Below are 21,367 nucleotides of genomic sequence, written 5' to 3'. Positions count from 1 at the left end.
ATTTTAAAGTAAAAAAACAACTTAACTTCACCATAAATATCATCCAAGGTCATGTATCAGCTGAGCTTTATGAGCAGTGACACATATTCATACATTAGCTTGAATTATTCTGCACATCTCACACTAATTCTGCTCCAGCCTCAAACATGGAGGAGCAGAGGATTTATTTGGAGAGCGAGAACCAGTTTTGGCAATTGCTGTCAAAATATCATGAGAAGGGGGGAAAAAGAGAGAGTTATGTAAACAGAAATATTTAACTAATTTTTAATCTAATTATAGCTGCCATCATAGCCAGGAACCAGACTCCAGTACAACACACAGCTGTTAAGAACAGAACATGTCAGAACATACACCGCCTCACCTGCAACCAAAGCCCAGAAAACAGAAGCAGCCCTGAGTGTCGCTTGTTTTTTGGCCAGATGTCAATGCAATCAGTGTGTGACAGAAAAACCAGGGCAGCATAAGTGGAACCACATAACCTGCCACAGCCATATGCTGCCTTCAACTGTCCCTGACACCCAACCCTTACTGTCTACTTACTTTAAGTCACTTTGACAAAAAACGGGGGCAGCTGTGCAGGATTGGATCTCTGTCCAGAGATCCTAATTTTACTTTTATATTCTTTGGCCGCTAATTTACCGAATATTCATAATATAGCAAAACAAATGTAACAGTGTCAATTGTCAAAGTCTCAGCTTTCATATGACACCTTGTTTGTTTGTGTGGCTTGAAGTATCAGACAGCTAGCAACAACCATGAGGTTAGTGGGTCGACTTGATATGAGAGAATTTTGATTGATTGATGAATGATTTGCATGGTGTTGGATGTTTGATGTCTGTAAATATGACTTATATGTGCTTGTAGTAGAGTTTCTCCTGTTTAATGTGATATGGAATAGCTATAAAAGCCCCCATAAAAGGGGGCCGTGGGGTTGAAAGGGTTAAATCTACAGATGTTTCCCCTCCTGATGGTGAAACCGATTACAAAAACACTGTTAACATAAAAGTGTATTCCTGTACATGAATTGGCCACAGAGTCAATGACGGTTTATTAAGATGGACGACATGACAGCTCCTTAAAGGTGAGGCCAAAATATCTGCATCGCCCCCTGGTGGCAGGCTGGAGTAGAGATCATGAGCCCCGCCTTCTCCATGTTAGTGGATGGGACCCGACTAAAAACTAGAAGCATGGCGTCTTTTTCCAATGTGGAAGCACCCAGTCAATACAGAGAATATGATGTAACCAGATCAGAAGTATAGCCATATATATATATACATATTTAATATTATACATTTTATATTAGGTTTAATGGAGGCAGCTGTCTGACCTTAGCCTCCAGCAGAGAGGTTGAAGTCAGGTCTCCTTTTTGTTTCTAATCAGAGCCAAACATCTGGTTAAAAGTGTCTCACTTCCACCAGCTAATTGGCATCAAAAGGTAGTTTCACCACACACCTGAAGTTGGAGGTCTAAAAAAATACTTCACTTTCAGATGATCCTGAGTGCGGCTGGAAAGACCCTGCAGCTGATCTGAGACCAGTCATCATCAGCTGCTGCTGTGAGGCTGGAGGTGGGAAAAGGCCTCTGGTAAGCTGACAGCTCGGTGTGCACGAGTGAGTGAGTGTGTTAGTGAGTGATGAATCACCACTTGTGAACCGCCTTAACCACTAAAAAGCAATAAGGTGGACAGAGAGAGTTTAGCAGTTAGGCCCCCCGCCTGGTAACCACATGCACTGAGACTGAATCCTGACACAGCCATCTGCGCTGTGGATGTGTGTCTCTCAGCCCGCCCGCTGAAGAAGGAGAAAGCAGCCATGAATAGATAACACATACATAAAGTACAGGTTTATATCAGAGCACTCACCACTCACCAGGCTCATGAGGGGGGTGGGGGCTCCACCAGCGATGTAAGAACCACAGAGTTAATGTAAACACACCCAAGCCAAACATTTCTACCAGTCTGGAGGTATGGAAAGCAATTTCCATCAATCAATAACTAAATGAATGCATTGACTAAACTAAATAAAATAAACAATGCAGAAGCAGTAGAACTAGCTAACCAGCAGTGACGGCTTTGACAATGACCACAATGACCACAAAGCTACACAAAGAGCGACACAATGGTCCAAAGGTATGTGTCCTCCATGTTCACACAGAGGAGGCATCAGGAATCCATTACAATGTCATGCTGGTTGGTGGTTGAATTATCTCTATGTTAGACATGCTACTCCATCCTCTCTTGACCCTAAAGGACCTGACAACAAACTATCGCACCGACTAGGACTGGGTATCGATTCAAATTTCAAGAATCGATTCGATTCCGATTCTCAAGATTCAGAATTGATTCGATTCGATTTGATTCTGGTTAATGTTATTAAAACCGCTTGCATTATTAAAAATATATAAGAATTCACCCAAATCTGTTGCTGTTGAATACAAATGCACTTAATTATCAATATAAAAAACAAATACATTCTCAGCCAGTGTAAATGTAAACAGAGTTCAAAGCATGGCTTTAAAGTATCTAAATAAAAATCAAAGGTACAGTACCTTAGGAGACATAAGTGTCTAAGACGTTCAATTGCCTTTAAAGTGCGAACACTGGACATTTTAACTCGTACTGTAAATAGAACAAAAATATAGAGAAAGGCCAAGAAAGTGCAAATAAAAAACTGGAAGTTAAACTTGACTTAAAGACAGACTGTGTGAGCTGTCCTCCAGCCCAACCACTGCTTCAGTCTGGAAAAGGTGCTGTCTGGCTCCTCCTCACTTTGAAGCCTGGATCGACAGCTGAGGCAACACACAGCATGTCCTTCTGGTTCAAATACCTGAAATTTAAATTTCACACATTTAAATTAATTTATACAATGACAGGAGGGTAATAATGTTTCCTTTAATTATGTTTCCTTTTACCCCCCCCTCACTCTCTCTCACACACACAGCATAGGCCTACCTTGTGCTCAGGCTTTTCTTGATCTCATCCTTGATGTCCTTAACAACTTTGGAGTCCTCTGGGAAGCCCTCGTTTTAAACAACGGAATGTGCGCATGTCTTTGCAAATGACACATGCAATCGCCTCGGTTATTTTGAGAGAACGTGCAGGATTAGCTGGTAGTTGTAGCTTTTGCTTGAGTTTCAACTGTTGTGGGCGGCTTGGACATGAGCTCTTGGTGTCAACATGTGGTTCCTGAGGTTGGTCGTATTTCTGCAATACTTCACTTCCATTTGGCTTTTCTCGAGCGTATCTTTCTTTTCGTCGTTTCTGAACCTGAAATGGGACCATATAGTAACTGTTTTGGACGTTTTCAAAACCAGGGCTTGGCTAACGTTGTCGCTAGTGATCGACGCCATGTTGATTGTTTTGATATCTTCACACCAAGCGCACATACGTGAATTCAATGACGCGACTAATGGGGTTAAAGTTCACCAAGTTAAAAGTAAAAAATCGATCTTTGGACGTACGAATCGATCTTTAGAAAATAAGATGAGAATCGATTCAGAATTGGAGAATCGATTTTCGGACATATGTCTGGCACCGACACAAGATGTTTAGCCAATAAAAGCGACTGCACCCTTCCTAGGACCCTGCAAAGGTGATGGAGGTCCAACCACACCAGGGTTTCAACCAGGAGAGTTGGGTCTAGTCTCATGAGGTGTTGTTGTTCTCATGGTTACAGCTTCTCTTTCCTGGCTCACTTGTTATCTTGTGGCTAGCTGGTTAGCTAACGTTAAGTGACACCTCTTAAAGAGCTGATTGGTTGGTTTCTGCGACCACACGCCTGCTTCACTCCCTGTGTAATGCTGCTTTCCAATCTCGCTAGCTTTCTTTCATTGCCTAGCCTGGCTTGAACTGGGTCGTTCAGACCTTACATTTATTGTTTATTGATCGGGCATGACTACAAAGACATCCGGACTCTTCTCTCTCAACTCGGTTAACAATGACAAAGAGTGATTGTTAAGAGGGGTTGTGGTGTACACCTTTTCTAAACAACAGAGCCGGAGCAGCCGGTCACAGCGTAAATAAAGCTGTGTCAATACACCGTGCTTTAAACGTGTCATTGTCGTAGGAAATAATCATTTCTAGCTGTTGCTGCCCGCTTCTGCCACGCAGCCATATTAAGCAGAGGCCTGCGGAAATTACGAGATGTAACTGATTTGTAGTCCAGCATTGTGCCGGATCGTGCTGCTGCAGTAAACGCCGTGTCCTTTTGTCCTTGTGCCAGATGTCAGGATGTGGCGTACGACTCATTAGGATGCCAACATGCCTCTGCACCAGTGCTAGCACTTTTCACTTTCACTTTTTTTTTTGCAGAATAGTGAGATGATGGCGGTAATACTGCATGACAAGTAATGACTAACAAACAGCCACAGCTAGTGCCTCAATGAGTCATCAATCAGTGAGGGAATCCTGCTCTTTCTTTTTGACTGGGACCAACCTTCATTAGCAGCTGTGTGTGTGTGTCTACTGTAAGCATGCATAAGTGTGAGTGTGTTTTAACCACAACTCAGTGTCTGCATATGTAGGCGTCTATCGTGTCTTCCTGTCTGTGTGCAGGCATCTATTTTGTCTTTCTGTTTGTGCCTATAAGCTGTTGTAGCTGTCAGCTTTCTGGTGTGTGTGTGTGTGTGTGTGTTAGAGGAGGTCTGTCTCTTTTTTTTTCCTCCTTCAGTGTCGTCTTTGTTGTTGTTGTTGTTGTTTGTGCTGTACTCTGGCACAGGAAGAGAGGGAGAGGCACAGTGATAATCATAATAACGCTCGGGAATAAAGGAGAGCGGGGAGATGAAGGAAACAGAGGGAGGAGGAGGAGGAGGAAGATGATGAAGAGGAAGAGGGGGAGGAGGAGGAGGAGGAGAAAGGAAGAAGAGAATGAGAAAGACAAGAAGGATGAGGGGAGCAGCTGGTTCTTGTTGCTCTGCTGCCCGTACACATCTCTGCAGGAGCTATCAGAATATAGCCTCCTGCAATTCCCTCTCTATGGATATGGCTGTGTGTGTGTGTGTGTGTGTGTGTGTGTGTGTGTGTGTGGCAGCATTCAGTACGGAGCTGTAAGTATTGCCAAGGGGATGAGGGCATATTTCAGGTCACAAACTAGCTACAGATTTAATTTGGAGAAGAACAACTTGATTATGTTCTCTCAGGCAAAAAAAACACGGCTCATGGAAATGTAACCGAGATGACACAGGTGAACACACGCACACACACACACGCACACACACACCCGTGCAGGGATGCACTGTCTGGTGTGTACGTTTGCTGAACACTCTCACATGGGGTAGTTCAGGCTGGGAATGAGAGCCGTCTGCTGTAAATGTGGCAACATGGACGCCTGTTTTTAACCTGCAGGCACCGAGCCCAGCTCCACCTGAGTCTGACAGTATTTTTGGTCTGCTCTGTCATCAGCACCATCTTCACTTCATCAGTAATTCATCATCATCACGGTTAATGAGGAGGACGCAGTAAAGGAGCACACATGTGCAGCGTCTTTTCTCTTCTCCTGTATATTTCGGTGTCTCTCACGCTGCCCGCCGGCTCCTACAGACATCACACATACTGTAATTATTGCGACTGCTGCACTGTGCGGTTAGCTGCTAGCCATGCTAACATGTCAGGACTGATCCAAAAGAACAATCAAATCAAATCTATAGCTCTGCACCGATTCGTGCTGCAAAAAGAAAACATATATCTGGATATCATTGATCTTCCCTTCCATTGATCAGTGGTCATGTGAGTTGGTTATGTGGTAATAAATCCTCTATAGGACAACAGATTTACATCAATACTGGAATAAAACATTTTTATGTTTGACATTATAGAATTTAGTTCTATATCCGACTCTAATCAGATTGATTCATGTGCTGGGGCAAAGCATGCAGAGCTGTAGACCTCTGCAGAGGCTACATCAGATACCTCAGGAACCTTTAACATCATTGTGTCACATATATACAAAAAGACAATAAATACACAAAATAGAATAATAATAAACATAGAGGTATGCTGCAGTGTAATGACATGGGCAGGTCCAGCGGGATGCACATCACGGACTTTAGCAAAGGGTGTGAATGTGTGTCTGCAGGGATCCGGTGTGTGTGTGTGTGTGTGTGTGTGATTGATTTCACAGCTCTGGCTGGTAAGAGTCTGGATGTTTCTATACTTCTTCCTGGAAGGAAGAGGCACAACCAGCCTGCTGTGTGGGTGGGTGGGGTCTGCAGCTCTGGATCCGGTCAACATATAGTGAGTCCAGACCTGGGATTGGACTTCCTACAATCCCCTGAGCTTAAAACCACACATGTGCTGCTAGGATAACACACCTGAATCTTTGCATCGTGGGTAATGTAGGCATCAGAAACATGGATTAAAATGCACCTGCTGCATTCTCAGGTCATTTTTAACGTATTTATATAAACTATAAATACGTTTTTTTCTGATGAGCAAAATATGTTGGACAGAATTTTAGGATTCAGTTCAAAAGCTTCAGTTTTTGTTTGGCAGCAAAATAAAACAAAAGCAGTCCTCAGTGTGACAGAATGAATCCTCACATGTGCCCAACATCAGCCATGTTCTCTAGCAGAGGGAAAGCAACCGGTCCCCTCCCTGCTCTGGTAAAGAAGGACCTGCCTGAACTGTAGGAATAACGAGGCAAAGTTTGGACCCTCATCCAAAGGAGGAAGGTCAGCATCCTTCAGCACCTTCTCGCTCACAGCACAGGAGCTGCTGCACCCCCTAACACACACACACACACACACACACACACACACACACACACACGCGGTCCTGTCAGCCGGAGGGCACACCACTGTTTCCTATTGATTTTCCCTGCCGAGATCTTCTCAGAGAGAAGTAGAACCAGCAACCCTCCAAACACTGCACCACAAATATTCCAAAGAGCAGCAGAGTTTATGAACCCCCACAGGAGAATGAAGCCGCACAGAGAGAGGCGATAAACGCCACATAAAAGATGACCTTACAGGATACTGCTGTCTTTAAATGCTTGAGTAGAATTCAAATCATCCTGCTCCTGTGCAGACTAAACGTGCTGTTCAGGTTTATATGAAGCTCCTGTGTGCAGGAAACTATGCCAGTAAAGATACAGTCCCCTCTGAGGACTTGTAAACAGAGGATCGAGCACGGACACATACACACTGCCCTCTGCTGGACGCTCTGAGGGGGGGCTCCCACACCACTGTGGGTTTATCGAAATATTTATTATTATCAGTTTGTATTTAGTCTGTACATCGATTTCCATTAAAGACACAACTCCTCTCTGGCTGCCCTGGTGTGGCCCAGATAAAGCAGAAACAGCAGCGACGGCCTTTAACCTGCAGCTTCCCCTCCGTGTTTCCCTCTTCAACGTGATACTACACACACACACACACACACACACACACACACACACACACACACACACACACACACACACACACACACACACCTCGCTGCACTCCACAGGAAATGTTTGTGTTGTCTTTACATTTCCAAAAGCCCTCATGGGGAAGCCGTGCTGACACAGACACTTTTAACTTTCAAGTGAGACGAGTTAAATGGTCACATCAGCAACATGGATCATCCTGCCGCCTCAGCACATTGTCTACATCACTTTAACCAAATACACATGTTTATATATAAATTACATTTTTTGTTTAAATTGTCACACAAACACACCACATCAACCTGCAGAACTCTGCACCAAAGCTTTTATCCTTCACAGACAGACGCCGAACTTCACGTTGGTATGATGATAATAATTATAATTATGTATAAAATCAAACATTTGCATTAACAAAATTCAGTAAAAATAAAAAAATTCTGCACTTCTCAGTGAAACTAGGAAGCCATGATTAACACTTGTGAGACCGGCAGTCACATGACATTTTTTTCTAAGTTTGAAAACATCCTTTGTGAAGTGGAGAAGACCTGAACACAGCGATTCCTGATTATTTTACATTTTTATAAAATCAATAATCAAGATTTTTTTTAATGATTTTTATAATAGCAATTATAATAACTGATAAAAAATAACTATAACAAAGATAACATCCCTTTGTACAATTGAATTACATATAATAACTGCATTAACTAGAGGACTCGCTCTCTCTATATATAATTATATATATGATAAATCATATCAAGCCTGATTCTTTAACTGATATCCTGAACATTAGTAAATGTTGGAGCATATAGTCCTGAATGCAGCCTGATTGGATTTAACATTAAGATCAATATCTTAATGTTAAATCCAATCAGGCTGCATGTGCTGATTTATCTGATATGTGTTTAAAGAAGTAAAAAATTACAATTTCCTGACGTTCATTCTCCTTTTATCAGCTCCAGGCTCCTACTTTGAGCTATTAATATTTTTTTTGTTTCACTATTATCAAAACAGGTCGAAACCCGTCCAGGAAATAAATAAATAAATAACTAAAAATGTCACTCTGCGGCACGCTTTAAAATTCTGTTCAGCTACACAGCGCATTAAAAAAAAAAAAAAAAAAGCTGCAATAAACTGCAAAGGGCACCTTGTTGTATTGTGCTGGGAGCAGGAAGACACGGTCAGTGGACAAACACTGGGTGGGATTTCCTTTCCTCCTCACCGGCTCCTGCCTCACATTGTCCAGTTTTTTTAGATGCTGGCCGAGTGCCGCTTGCTGAGGAGAATAACAAAATGTGTCTGTCATGAAAAGGCACACAATCACATCACACACACACACACACTCCATCACACACACACATGCAGACCCGAATGACTAACGGGTGTGTCAGTACTGCAGGATTCTTTACACTAACAAGGGTGCACTGCCTGCATGAGCAACAGCTACCACTAACATCTTCTCATTAAGCAGAACACGACACATTTAACCCCTCATTTCAGCATCTGTCTGTCAAAATATGGGTTAACACACATCATTAGGAGCTAATAATAATTTGATTGATTAATTTGTCAGTCATTTTTGAATCATCGGCAACAAAAAGTGCCAAAATTAGCACACAAATAGAAAAAAGTGTCAGATATTACTCCCTTTATGTTAAAAAATGATCAATGTGGAGCGTGAGGGAGGTTCAAAGTGTTGTCACAGACGTGCTGCTGAAACAACACGGACACCTAAGAAAACATTTTGACCAGAGTTAATGATCCGGCGTGACTCAAAGGTGTCAGTCTGATCATAACGTCCATGTTTTCATGACAAGGCTGGATAAATATGAGCCTGAGAATATTTAGGAAAATTTTCATCTGTGTCAACAGAAAAAGGAAGCAGACTGTTGCCATGGATACACCGTGTCACACTGTAAGCAGGAACATTTTGTAAAGTGCGTGTATAAAACAGCGAATGTTTTTCTCCGTTTTTATCAGATTCCATTTCATAATAACTTCGCAGGGCTCTGCCATGTTGTGGGTAAGCATCCCTTTGATACATCAATAACAAACCGATAAATAAAACAACAGTGAACATCTGCTTGTTGCACCTCTGGCGCGTCCCAGGCGTCCTTAACTTCACCGCCGTAACTCCAACCAAGTTTTAATCAGGCCAATTCAGCACCGACGCACGGATGCCTCCGTTTAAACCTGAGCAAATAAAAAGGCTTTTAAAGGCAGCCGAGGGAGCCGGGAGCTCGCCGGCTGTCCTCGTCTGAGCTGATTGATTAATGGCTTCAGCAGTAGCTACTTGATTCCTCTGCAGTGGCGACAGACAGCGGTTAATTAACCACACTTAACAAACAATTAACACTCTCAACTAGAGTCCTGTGTGTCCATAAACACACCACTGACACCATTATGTTAGGACAGACCGGGGAGGCGGAGGGCGAGACACAGCTACACGGAATGATGTTTGTTCATAATGAGGAATTTAAATAAATTCTGCATCCATTACCAGCCCGGGATACATGCTGAACAATATTTAGCTGAGTAAATGGAAGTGGAGGAGGTGAAAATGAGAGCTGAGTCTAACATCTGCAGAGAGGAGCGGCACATTTCTGTTGTTTACTGATCCATAACATCATATTAACCATCACTACATCACAGCCTGCATGTATATATACCTGTTAGGCCGCGTTCACACTGGAGAAAGTCAATCCAGCTGGAGTGGGATTGAATCCAGATAGCCTTTAAGATGGACACGTTCAGAACTATTTTCAAATCTGGCTATCACACATGCGCGTCCGCGCTCAATCCGGCTTAATCCAGCTTGTTTGTTGTCCTCCAAACCGCTAGGTGGCGCCTCGTAATATACAGAGTCCGTTCAGGCCGTGGTAGGACCGTGCGTGCGCATCCTTTTTCCATCCTTTTTGTGTTTTTCCCGTGCCGCTCGTTCTTTCGTTTGCAGTTTATTCCTTTGTAGCCCTGTGGAAAATAAACAGCAAAGCTGTTGTTGTTCGACGGCTTTTGTACGCGACCCGGACACTGTCCCCATGAACCCGAAGTATCACTCCACTAGCTGGATTCGCTAGCCGGATTTGCATTCAGACCTGAGGCACATTTGAGAGGTGGATCAAGGATCGAGATCTATCCAGATATACCTGGATTCGCGTTGTTCAGACTATCCAGATATAAAACTATCCGGATATATCCAGATACAGCCCGAATCCCGCTTTAGCCGGATTGATTTCCTCAGTGTGAACAGGGTCTTAGTCTCAACTCTGCCCCCACAATACACACACTGCTGCATGCAGTATGCGGTATGCACACATTCAGGCCATGATCACAACACTGAGCCCTGAGCCTGGACCTTCTTCCTCACATCTGTCCGTAAACACTGAATCCTTATGAAGAGGTCGGTGCTGCATCACCAGCTTACAGCACAGCAGTAAATATACAGAGAACACTCATTCTTGTTCTTGCATAAGGAGCTGATATTGTCCTCCCTCCCTTGTAGATTGACGACAGCTGCAGACCTCAACACGCTTCAGCCGGCTTTTAAACCGCCTTGAGACACTGTTGCATTGCTGACTCCACTCAGAGTCTGAGTCCATTTCCCTGCACCTGTACCTTTTATAAAAAGATCAAAACACAGACTGCAGGTAACAGCGTGCTTCTTCACACAGCTCCTCCTCTGGTCAGTTAACTGTGCAGCAGAGATGTGGAAAAAGAAAACAGGTCCTGATGGAAAATGCCTCATTCGGTCGATAGTACACCCAACCACAGGTGAAAACACAACCTCTCCGCAGGCAAAAACAAAGCAGCCCACAGCGTCAGGGGGACACCACCACCTGTACCACCACCGTCCCAGCTTCCAGAAGCAGACTTCTGTTGGCTGTATTGGTCCCATGATGCGACCACATGTGACAATGTTTTGTATGTGTTAGTCCACAAAGAAGGGTTCAACCTGTGACGCACAATTTATCCACTACCAGGACCCTGGAGCTTAAAACAAGGCGAACTCACACACTCTCACATCACTACAGTGGTCAAAATGATACAGAATCACCTTTCTCAGTGTGATTTTTCGCATTTCTACACAGAACAAACACAGATGTGTCATTAGAATGCAAGATACTGCGGTGCATCCTGAGAAAATCCAGTTTGTTCTTAACCCCCCACATGGTTTGAACCCTGCACTCTTTTTTTTTCTTTCTTTTCTTGATGTGGCTTGTACGATGCTAACAGGGTCAGAGGTGTATCCCCCTGAGAGAGGTCAACATGTAGAGCACGGCGTTAACAGCACCAGAGATAGAAGCTGGAGTCCCACCGGAAACACAACAACATGTATTCACTCTCAGGATGAAAGTGCCAGCCAAATGGCACATACATATATAAACATATAAATATATATATAGTGGTAATCCCGGCTGAGACAGACAGTTACACAATATGCATGGATGGAAAAAAAAAGTGGCTGTTTGGGGCGAATTCAAGGTCAAAGGAGATTAAACAAACCTAAAGGAAGCTCGGCCTGTTCTCCCACGGCCAATTAAAGTGACAAGATAAAGCAGAGCAGGGTTCAAAGGGTTAATAGGGTAGCTTTCTGTGAATGGCTCTAATTACACTTTGATATTATTTCAGAACTGAGTAATAAAGCTGAACCTTTCCTTCTGTCTCAGCACTGTGTGTGAAAGACGTCCAGGACGTTGTTCATTTCTTGACTTTGGAGGAACTCTGACCTGAAGCTGTGCGGACTGCACACTCCTGTTCCACTGCGTGTTTACATGTGTTGCTTCCTCTGCATGTGTGTGTTTATAATGAGATGCTGCTCACAGATCACCTGACACATCAGAGGACGCCTGTGAGTTTACTGTCATTTTGAACCAGAGGTGTGTGTGTGTGGATGTTTCTGTCTTATTGAGACGTATGAAGAGTTAGAATGTGCATAAAAGTTCCTCACTGCTCACTCACACACACACACACACACACACACACACACACGATGTGTTTAACTCACTCTACAAACTCTGTCTGCCTAAAAGCATGAGCAGCACAGCCTCCGCTGCATCATCTTACCTTTGCTGAATCGGTTCACGGACGCACTCCTCACCTCTCCATCGTCTTTCACAGTGTTCATCACGTCCTCGTCAGAAAAACAAACCAACTTGTGTGTGCGTGTGTGTGTGTGTGTGTGTGGAGTGACGGCTCTGTTCAGTTTCCCGCTACATCAAAAGGAAAAAAAGTAACGAGAGTCAGCGAGTAATCAGCGGACATCACCCCAGGTGTGGATGACAGCACGCGCATGCCCGCCAGGGTGCGTGCGTGCCTGCAGCGACCCCGCCCACCCGCGCGCGCGCTGTAACATCCGAGAAGTGTGACACCTGAGAGAGAGAGAGAGAGTGTGTGTGTGTGTGTGTGTGTGTGTGTACTCCAATATTTTTTGGTTTGTCATCTCACTTCCTGACTACAGTGACACAAGGCGCGCGCGCGCGCACACACACACACACACACACACACACAGAGCACCTGGGATGTGGTGTGACGTACAGCAGCACCGCTTTGTGCTGAAGTTGGTGGACTTGTTTGATGGAGGTCCGAGAACATGGAGAAGACCACCACCACAGCATGGCCGTACCTTGGCCGTGGATGGCAGCCATGTCCATGTCCACCACACACTCACAATGACCCAGTCGTAGGACACTCCGCCATGTCTGACATGGACCCTGGAGGATTTCTGCACCGGTTTGTAAGCATGGATGTGACTTTTGGGTCCAGCAGTGAGGTGTGCATCAAGGTGATGGTTGGTCCTGGCTGTACTCTCAGACCACAGCCTCACTGTCCATGCACTTTGGGGGGCTTCGGCACAGACCAGGACCTGGGGCAGCAGCCGTTTCTTCCTATGGAGGAGGCTCTGGGTTCTCCTGGTCCTGCTTCTCATGGCAAGGACCTGGAAAAGGGACACAATGGTCTCTGAGACGGCTACAGGAGGGAACCAGCAAAACTCAGACTTTGATCTGGCAACCTCAGACTGGTCCTCCTTACCAAAGATGATGAAGGAGTCCAGAGGCAGCCATTTTTTTTTTCCAGTGATGATGTGTTTGCTCCACGTGCTGCACTCATTGATGTATCTGCTCATGTATGTGTCATTGCTGTTTTTCAGAATGGATTATTAACAGCCAACACTGCAATGTAAACCCACGCCATTATGAACATTATTTTTAGCAGCCAGCTGTCCAGATTAGGCTGCGTTCACCAGCTGTCAAAGGAGCGGGATCGCTATGAGCTGAGTTCTGGTCTGCAGCCTGTAAGTCCGGGTCCTCACAGGTGTTATTTCATTATTTCCTGCAAAGAACCCTCAGGTTGATGTTCCTCAGAGAGCGCGTTCACACAAAGGTGAATCCGACCGTGCTTCTCTCACATTTGTTTTAAAAGTTAGCCGTCTATTTTTTTTATTATTTAATGGACTCGGATTGTTGATCCAGCTGCTGCAACCACTACATCAGTTTCTTATTGTCTAAAAATAGCAGAGGTCTGCTGTCCACGTGAGCTTCAGAGGGACACGTTTGTGTCTTCATCTCCAGCAGGGTGCGATGCTCCCTCGCTCTTTATCTTCCCCCCCGAAAAAGACTGAACTGCAACACATTCCCCTCTGCTGCAGTAACGAGACAACTGAGCACAGCTGAGAGGCGGGTATAGAATAGATTTTAAAGGCTTTCACAGCCAAAGGCCGACATATGTTAGGAGAACATACACCCAGCTGACCTTGCCGGGTTTTTCCTGCCTCCAGTCAGGATGTGTTTAGCTGTTCCTCACAACTTGTGATTGATTTTCTTCACTCCTATGCTACATGTAGCATAGCAGAAAGTGGAGATATTTTTGGTTTTCCTACTCTTAAAAACCAGATGAAGCCAACAGAGACGTCCCTGCTGTTCTAAATTCACCTGGAAGCAGATTAACACCCCTCCTGTTCAGCCTGCGGTGACTTCCTTCCACATCAGTCCCTCACATCTCTCACCTCTCTGTGAGCTGCAGAGAATCCCCCTCCTGTCCCTCTGCTCTCACTAATAAGCCAGAACGAGATTCCTTGGCTGACAGCTGTTCCAGATGGCATTATTACTCTGCGGTTTCACAGTCATCTGGCTCAGGATCCACCACCAGCAGAGGTGGCTGTCCCCCCTCTGCTGCGCCCACACGTCAACATCAACAACACCGACATATGGCAGCGTTATGCAATACTGTATCTGCAGGGCCATCGCCCAACAGGCTCTCGGTCAATCCCCGCTTTTGTCTTCGTGGCTTCTTCTTTCTGCAGCGTCCATGTACATGCAGAAATGCATTGAAGGTGACAGCGTGCTGAGATGAAGGCAGAGGTGAGGAAACCTTCCTCAGCATGGAAAAACAGCCCTGAGACACACTTTAAAGGAACAGAATCAGTTTAGCTTTAAAGTTCAAAGCCTCCATGATGGATGTGGGAGATGATACAGTGGACGCTGCTCTAAGTTAGACCTGTATCATGTTTCTAATTGTGGAACTCAATTCTAAAGATGTTTGTTTGTTTGTTTTTTGATGACACTCACAGTGATGCAGGCAGAGAGGCTTGTCTCTTTCAATAAAATCTCTAATACTAGTTTTCCTCCATTTTGCTTTCTAGCGGTGACATCCCACCGATCACCGATTCTCTTTCTTGTGACAACCATTTCACCTGGCTGCTGTTGGGCCTTTACTACTGTCCTCTTAAAGGAACAGCTCACTCCAAAATCAACTCAACTGTCATGTCACATTATTCAAAGCTCCATCAGAGCTAGCTGTGGGCATTTGATATAGGAACCACTTCAGATAATTGCTTTGGTTTCTAGAGGTTTCAGAGAAGGCTCCTGGTTCGGATCTGGCTGGGGTCTTTCTGTGTGGAGTTTGCACGCTCTCCCTGTGCCTGGGTCTGAGCCTCTGATAGGCTCCAGCTTCCCTGGGACCTGTAGTCCCAGACGATAGCTGGATGTGGCAGAAATCTCCAGACTGGAGCTGGATAAATAGCAATCATTGACTGATTTAATGTGTACATGTCTCAGTCGCCTCCTAGCACTGATCATTGGCTGTCAGACATTGGATTTTGTTTTGACCTGTGAGATGTTCACAGGTCGTCATGTCGTCACTCGTCTTTAGAAAAAGCTTGAGTCCAGTTGCCTCCATTTAAACTCATGAGCTGGATGAATGAGAACATTCACAGACGATCAGAGAGATGGAGTCTCAGAGCAGCAGGTGCTGATAGTATCAGAGAATCCTCAGGTGGCGGTCGAGTAAATGTTTGTTGTGGAAGGAAGATGCTGTAGCCGGATTTTGGGCAGTGCCACAGGCTCCGGCAGCACAGGGGTTCATCGTGGTGCTTAGATGCCATCGACTGTGGTGCACATATTTCCAAGGCCACGCCGAGCTAGCACGGGGTTTTGCCAGCGTGTGGTGAGTATGACTGGCGTTATTCCACAGGTGTAGAGATGCAACGGACTGCACAGAAGTGAACGCGTGTATCAAAGACTTCCATAAATGCCCTTCCTTTGATTGAATCCAGCCCCTCCGTCACATCCTGCATGTGCTACCCTTCCCTCCCACCTGACCACTGGTCACCCACCTCCCCCTTCACCTAACGGCACATAAAACACACACATGCACTTGTGGGCTGAGATAATGTGTGCATGTGTGGCATATGCACATCTGAACATACATCTCTAAGCTGCACATACACACACACGGACGTCACACTCCTCAGTTGGGGCTTACTCTATTGGCTGGTCTTAACTGCTTTGTATTATTTTTAGGCCTGTTATTCTGGGGCCTGTCCTGGCAGGCCACCACGAGGGTATATAAGCCTCCCCCCTCAACTGGGGACCACTGAGAGCACACAGTGGAAACATCTCTGTCCGACACTCCAGCAAACATCCAGCAGCTTTCTAAATCCACTCAGGGTGAGTAAGAGCTTCGGTAACATTTGGAAATGTAGCGACAGCATTTTGTAGCATTTAATGTTAATGTTTTTAAAAACTAAGCCATCACACTTACATTTCCATATCCTGTGGGACCATCACTTTTAGTGGTTTCCTAGAAGGCCAGGGTTAGCTCGTCATGCGCTGTGAGGTCTTAACGGCCTGTTGATGGACACTTGATGTGAGCAGAGCGCCGATGACATCGTGGGTCATCAGGTTGAATGAAGGTCGCCAACCTGCTGTCCATTTAAAAGAACATAGATTAACGTTTCCCCACATGTTGCTTATTCTTTAAACATGATCCATCTGCAGGAAGTTTTAGGGTCATACTAATGTGGCGAGGGCTTTGACTCTTTTGTGCTGCCGGGGTGACAGTGACTAATGATTCCAACCTTTGCGTTCATCTGTGGTTATGAATAGACAAGGTATAATTGCCAATTCGTCACTGTCTAACGTAGAATTTGCAGTAAACTTTCTGGTCTGCTCTACTGTGCTGCATGTGCAAGAGGGCATTGGATCTTCTGTCAGAAGTCAGTGGCTGCAGCTTCACCTGCTCACTCACAGCACTCAAAAATCTCCACATTTTATTTGCCTCCTTACTAGGACGCCATGCATCCAGCATAATGTCAGCTGAAGTGGCAATTCAGAAGTTCTCCTTCCCGTTCGCCTGCGCTGCACGTGTTTCTGCACAAGATGATGCGACCCAGAAGGGCTGCATGCAGGTGAAGGCTCTGGAGCTTCAGGAGAGTCCAGTTACAGTTATTGGTACTCTGGTGCACAATGAGAAGCAGGCCGAGGAGAGTCCAAAGCCTCCTCCTAGGGAAGGCATGGCCGCTGCCCAAGTCCTGGCCAGTCCTGAAGCCTCCCAAAGTGCTGTGCTGTCCAGGCGGGGCGTGTTTGAGAAGCTGACGGTGGAGAGTGAGGATCAACGTCCGGCAGCAAAGAGACAGCTGTCGTCTGAGAGCGCAGCCAGGACCATCACAGTGGTGAAGAAGAGTGCAGTGAGGAAGGAAGCAGATGAACAGAGGCACCAGCAACAGAAAGCACATCTAGGGCAGAGGGTAACGCCATGTGCTGTAGCGGCGGGGACGAGAAAGCGCCGGAAGGACCTCTTCACCAGCCCAGAGGTCTTCCACAGGGTGGATTCACATGTTATCAGGGCGGGAGCCGAGGTGAGGACACCTGCACATTCAAAGGTTACACAGGAGGAGCTGCTGAACAAGCAAAGCAGCTCTTCAGGGGGACAGAGTCTGGTCCTTCTATGCTGAATGACAGATATGTAATTCATATATTAAAACCCTTGTCTGCATGTTCTGTAGCTGAAAGAAAAGCGTGTGTATGATGTGAAGACGATAGTTCAAAGCATCACACAGGGAGCCCGAACCGAGCTGGAGAAACTTCGAGCCATTTGGGTCTGGCTGTGCCACAACATTGGTGAGTTTACTAACAGGGGTTTTTACAAAATGCAGCACATTGTAGAATGTTGGACATGCATCAGTTTACTGTTGTCTTTATAGAATATGATGTGAGCGGGTTCCTCGGCCACTCAGAGAAGCTGAGCTCCACAGAGGAGGTGATAGCAGCCGGTCGGGGTGTTTGCTGCAGCTACTCCAACCTGTGTACAGAGATGTGCAGGTAAACATACATACAATGAAATGATATGAGGCTAGAAGTGGCCGAGGTGGGCACAACCACATGCTGTTATTTTAAGTTTGAGCTGTCTGGCGTCTGCAGTGTTCGTTACATAAAGCCAGTTTATGGTTGATATAACTCGACAAACTGTTTGCAAACTTCCGTACAAGAAGTTCATCTTTCTCAGTGTACGCTCTTTCTCTTCCCGTTCTGTCCTCAATTCAATATTCTGCTGTGTTTCCATCCTTGATCTCCTCTGAGGTCAGTGCGAACACTTTCCCACTAAATCTATGTGCACTGAATTGATTGAATTCAACACTGAGAGCACAAACAACCTTGAACTTGACTGTGAGGACTCAGGTGTTGTGGTGTGAAAATATGTATGTTCTGTTTGGATTGTGTTTACAGAGAGGTGGGCATCCAGTGCCAAGAAGTGCCGGGTCACAGTAAGGGCATCGGGTACCGTCAGGGCCAGAGCCTCAAGCATGTGAAATCTGATCACCTGTGGAATGCTGTGCTTCTGGGAGGACAGTGGTTCCTCCTGGATGCCTGCTGGGGAGCCGGACGAGTGGACATGGAACATGAAAGCTTTGTCAAAAGGTTAGAGCACCATGACGCACTTTGCTCTTTGTTAATCTTAACACACCTGCAACCTGCAGCGAGTTGAGTCTCAAACCTGCCGGCTCTCTCCATCTGTTCCCTCCAAGGTTCGATGATTTCTATTTTCTAACCGACCCAGAGGAGTTCATTGATTCGCACTTCCCTGATGAGGAGAAATGGCAGCTCCTGGAATCACCCATTCCCCTGGAGGAGTTTGAGAGGAAGGTCTTCAAGACCTCAGCCTTCTTCAGCATGGGGCTCAGGCTGATCCAACCTCATCACTTTCACATCGTCACAGGTCCACCCTCAGTTTCTTGTCAGTGAAGTTTTTATGTCTGTTCAGTGAAAAGAACTGATCTCTTGTTTTCCCGTGCAGATGATGGTGAGGCAAACGTGTCCCTTGGCTTCTCCAGGCCCACGACCTTTGCCTATGAGATCACCCAGCACCAGGACCTCCTCCACTGTGGAGCTTCAGAGCAAAAAGAATCCAGCAACTCCTCATTTGGCCTCCTAACAGTCTCCCATCGGAACATGAAGTTGCAGCTCCTGCCACCAGCAGCTGGCACATATGACGTGAAGGTGTTTGCCAGACCTGAGAAAGCTACTACACCTCTGATCTGGGTCTGCTCCTTCACAGTTGAGTGTCCAACCCCAAGGGCCATGGAGGAGATCCCAGAAAACCCCTTTTTGTCCTGGGGCCTACAGCCCACTGCAGGGTCTCTGGGTGTTTCAGGCAGCAGCCAGGGCAGCGAGGTCGCAGAGGTGCAAGAAGGTGTCTTTGATTTGGTGCTCAAGACCTCCAGGTCTCTGATGGTGCTTTGTGAACTGGTCCACCCAGAGATGGAAACTGTTGTAGCCAAGCGCTGCCTGGCCACTCAGATTCAACCAGACACCCTGACCTGCCACGTGCTGTGCCCGCTGCGTGGCTTCTACCGGCTGTCAGTGTTTGTGCGGGACTATGAGAAAACTGACGTCAAGTTCCAGAACGCTGCAAACTTCCTGCTGCACTGCAAAGGGAAGGAGGTCGCTCCACACGAGCTGTTCCCTCCTAACCTGGGGTCAGCGTGTGGGCCTGGGACCCGGACGTCAGAGGCTGGGTTGATCAAATTCAGTCACACTACTGCAGTGGTGAGCACCCAGCAAGGCAAGTGCAACATCACTTTCCACAACCAGCAAGACCTCGAGCTCCACAGTACGCTCAGCAAGGAGGAGACGAAAGAGGCAGCTACTCCACTTTCACGCTACCTGTTCTGCACGTACACAGAGAGCAAGGTGACAGTGAGCGTCAGCCTGCCTGACACCGGGGTGTATCGGCTGGGTCTCTATGCTAGGATCTCCCCCGGAGGAGATTTCAACCCCATGTGTGACTTTGTTCTGAGGAACAGCTGCGATCAGCCGGGGCTTCCATTCCCCTGCGTCTACTCAGCCTGGAGAAAAGGCTGCGTGCTCTTCGAGCCTCGCATGGGCCTGCTGGAGCCCGTCTCCTGGGTCCGCTTCAGGGTGCGGGTTCCCGGGGCCCAGAGGGTGAGCGTGGTGGGAGAGACGCGAACTGATCTGAAAATGAACAAGAGCCGTGTCTGGGAGGGGGAGGTTTTCAGTGGAAACGGTCTCCAGCCGCTGAAACTGGCAGCCTCCTGCGGGGAGTCCAGTGACATGGCTGTTCTGATGACCTTTGACATCAAGCAGCTGGAGGGACAAGTGTGAAACCACATGAAGCTACTGATAACAGACTGATGCAAATCAGACTGCGGGTGAATATATTCTGCAGATATTTCAAACTGTGAGCTGGGATCTTTCAGGTGCTTCAATATAGATAGATTTAATGTTAGTCACAATGAAATGTACAAAAACTGCAGCAGTAGCAAAACTTTTTTTTGCATTGATTAGGGTAGCATTTGGTACAAAATAAAAGACTTTGAAGTTTGACAATGGTGCTCTGATGCGGTGCTCAGCCATAAAAAGAGTGTTTGTGAATTATGACATAATGCTTGTGTCCAATAAAAACTTTCTGTGAAGATCTGTTTGTTTACATCATGATGCTGTGAGGCCTTCTTTAGGTCATTAATCTAGTGTTAGCTTGAACAGCAGCATGGAAAGTTCGTGATATCCGATCAACTAGTGGCCTCACAGCTCATTTCTTCTACTTGTCTTAAATGAACTTTAATTCCCATGTTCGAGCAAGGTGCCACCTCAGAGTGAGCAGAGAAAGAAAAACAGCCCCACAATGCCATTCAGCAAAAGTGACCAAATCTAGCAGTGTACAGTGAGCCATTGTTGTAGTGGCCTGGGCCCACTCAGCAGGCTTTGGCAGACGCCAGTGAGAGTGATGAGTGTTTACATGTGGCTGTCATAATAGCCCACAAATAGCCTCAGCTCAGTGCCTCGGTAAAAATACAACAATAGACGGGTGGGGAGGAGAAAAAGGGCGGTTAACGGTGGAAGAGATACGGTGAGAGCGTGTTTTAAGTGTGCTAAGTGTATCTGGGCGGGTAGTCTTGCCTTCAGTCGCTGGGGAGAAACTGGCGGCACATTGATGGCAGGAGAGAGGCGAGGAAACGCTGATGTCAGAGGTTAGCCATGTGGAGGACTGTATCTGCCTGGCAACAATACAAGGACACACACAGACTCCATCTTACTTACTTTTTTTGTTTTTACTCAAACGCTCTCTCGCACACACACACTGTATGAGGAAGTGGAGGGATATGTGGAGCAGAATTTCTCACATTCTTTCAGCTGCCTTTTTTTTGTTCAACAAAGTGTGAACACAACACAAACCCAAGGTCGTACACACTGTTTCTGTTTGGTCTG

The 21,367-nt window shown here is 46.1% G+C and overlaps 2 protein-coding genes across 3 annotated transcripts in view; one reads left to right on the top strand and one right to left on the bottom strand.

Moving 5' to 3' along the window:
* Window positions 1-12,572, bottom strand: part of slc4a11 (solute carrier family 4 member 11) — an 82,061-nt gene extending 69,489 nt beyond the window's left edge. The window contains exon 1 of one of the 2 annotated variants that reach the window (XM_028396173.1): window positions 12,429-12,572. In XM_028396173.1, coding sequence (XP_028251974.1) covers window positions 12,429-12,489 — 61 coding nt within the window. In that variant the 5' untranslated portion in view covers window positions 12,490-12,572. The remainder of the gene's footprint in view (window positions 1-12,428) is intronic. The other variant, XM_028396177.1, reaches the window with a different exon arrangement.
* A 3,656-nt stretch (window positions 12,573-16,228) lies between these two features.
* ky (kyphoscoliosis peptidase) lies at window positions 16,229-20,485 on the top strand. Its single transcript, XM_028395480.1, has 7 exons — window positions 16,229-16,309; window positions 16,931-17,499; window positions 17,647-17,761; window positions 17,845-17,962; window positions 18,368-18,559; window positions 18,667-18,857; window positions 18,936-20,485. The coding sequence occupies exons 2-7, from the start codon at window positions 16,951-16,953 to the stop codon at window positions 20,261-20,263; spliced, it is 2,493 nt and encodes an 830-aa protein (XP_028251281.1). The 5' UTR covers window positions 16,229-16,309; window positions 16,931-16,950; the 3' UTR covers window positions 20,264-20,485.
* Window positions 20,486-21,367: the final 882 nt, after the last annotated feature.

The sequence above is a fragment of the Parambassis ranga genome, chromosome 22 (assembly GCF_900634625.1).
Source record: "Parambassis ranga chromosome 22, fParRan2.1, whole genome shotgun sequence".
Classification (NCBI taxonomy): Eukaryota; Metazoa; Chordata; class Actinopteri; family Ambassidae; genus Parambassis; species Parambassis ranga.
This window is presented reverse-complemented; position numbering and strand designations above follow the sequence as displayed.

What these genes read in the sequence shown, in the direction of transcription:
- ky (XM_028395480.1), top strand. Translation starts at nt 16,951, where the DNA reads ATGTCAGCTGAAGTGGCAATTCAGAAGTTCTCCTTCCCGTTCGCCTGC. An exon ending in TTATCAGGGCGGGAGCCGAG is followed by an intron (nt 17,500 to 17,646) that starts GTGAGGACACCT and finishes CATGTTCTGTAG; the next exon opens with CTGAAAGAAAAGCGTGTGTA. An exon ending in CTGGCTGTGCCACAACATTG is followed by an intron (nt 17,762 to 17,844) that starts GTGAGTTTACTA and finishes TTGTCTTTATAG; the next exon opens with AATATGATGTGAGCGGGTTC.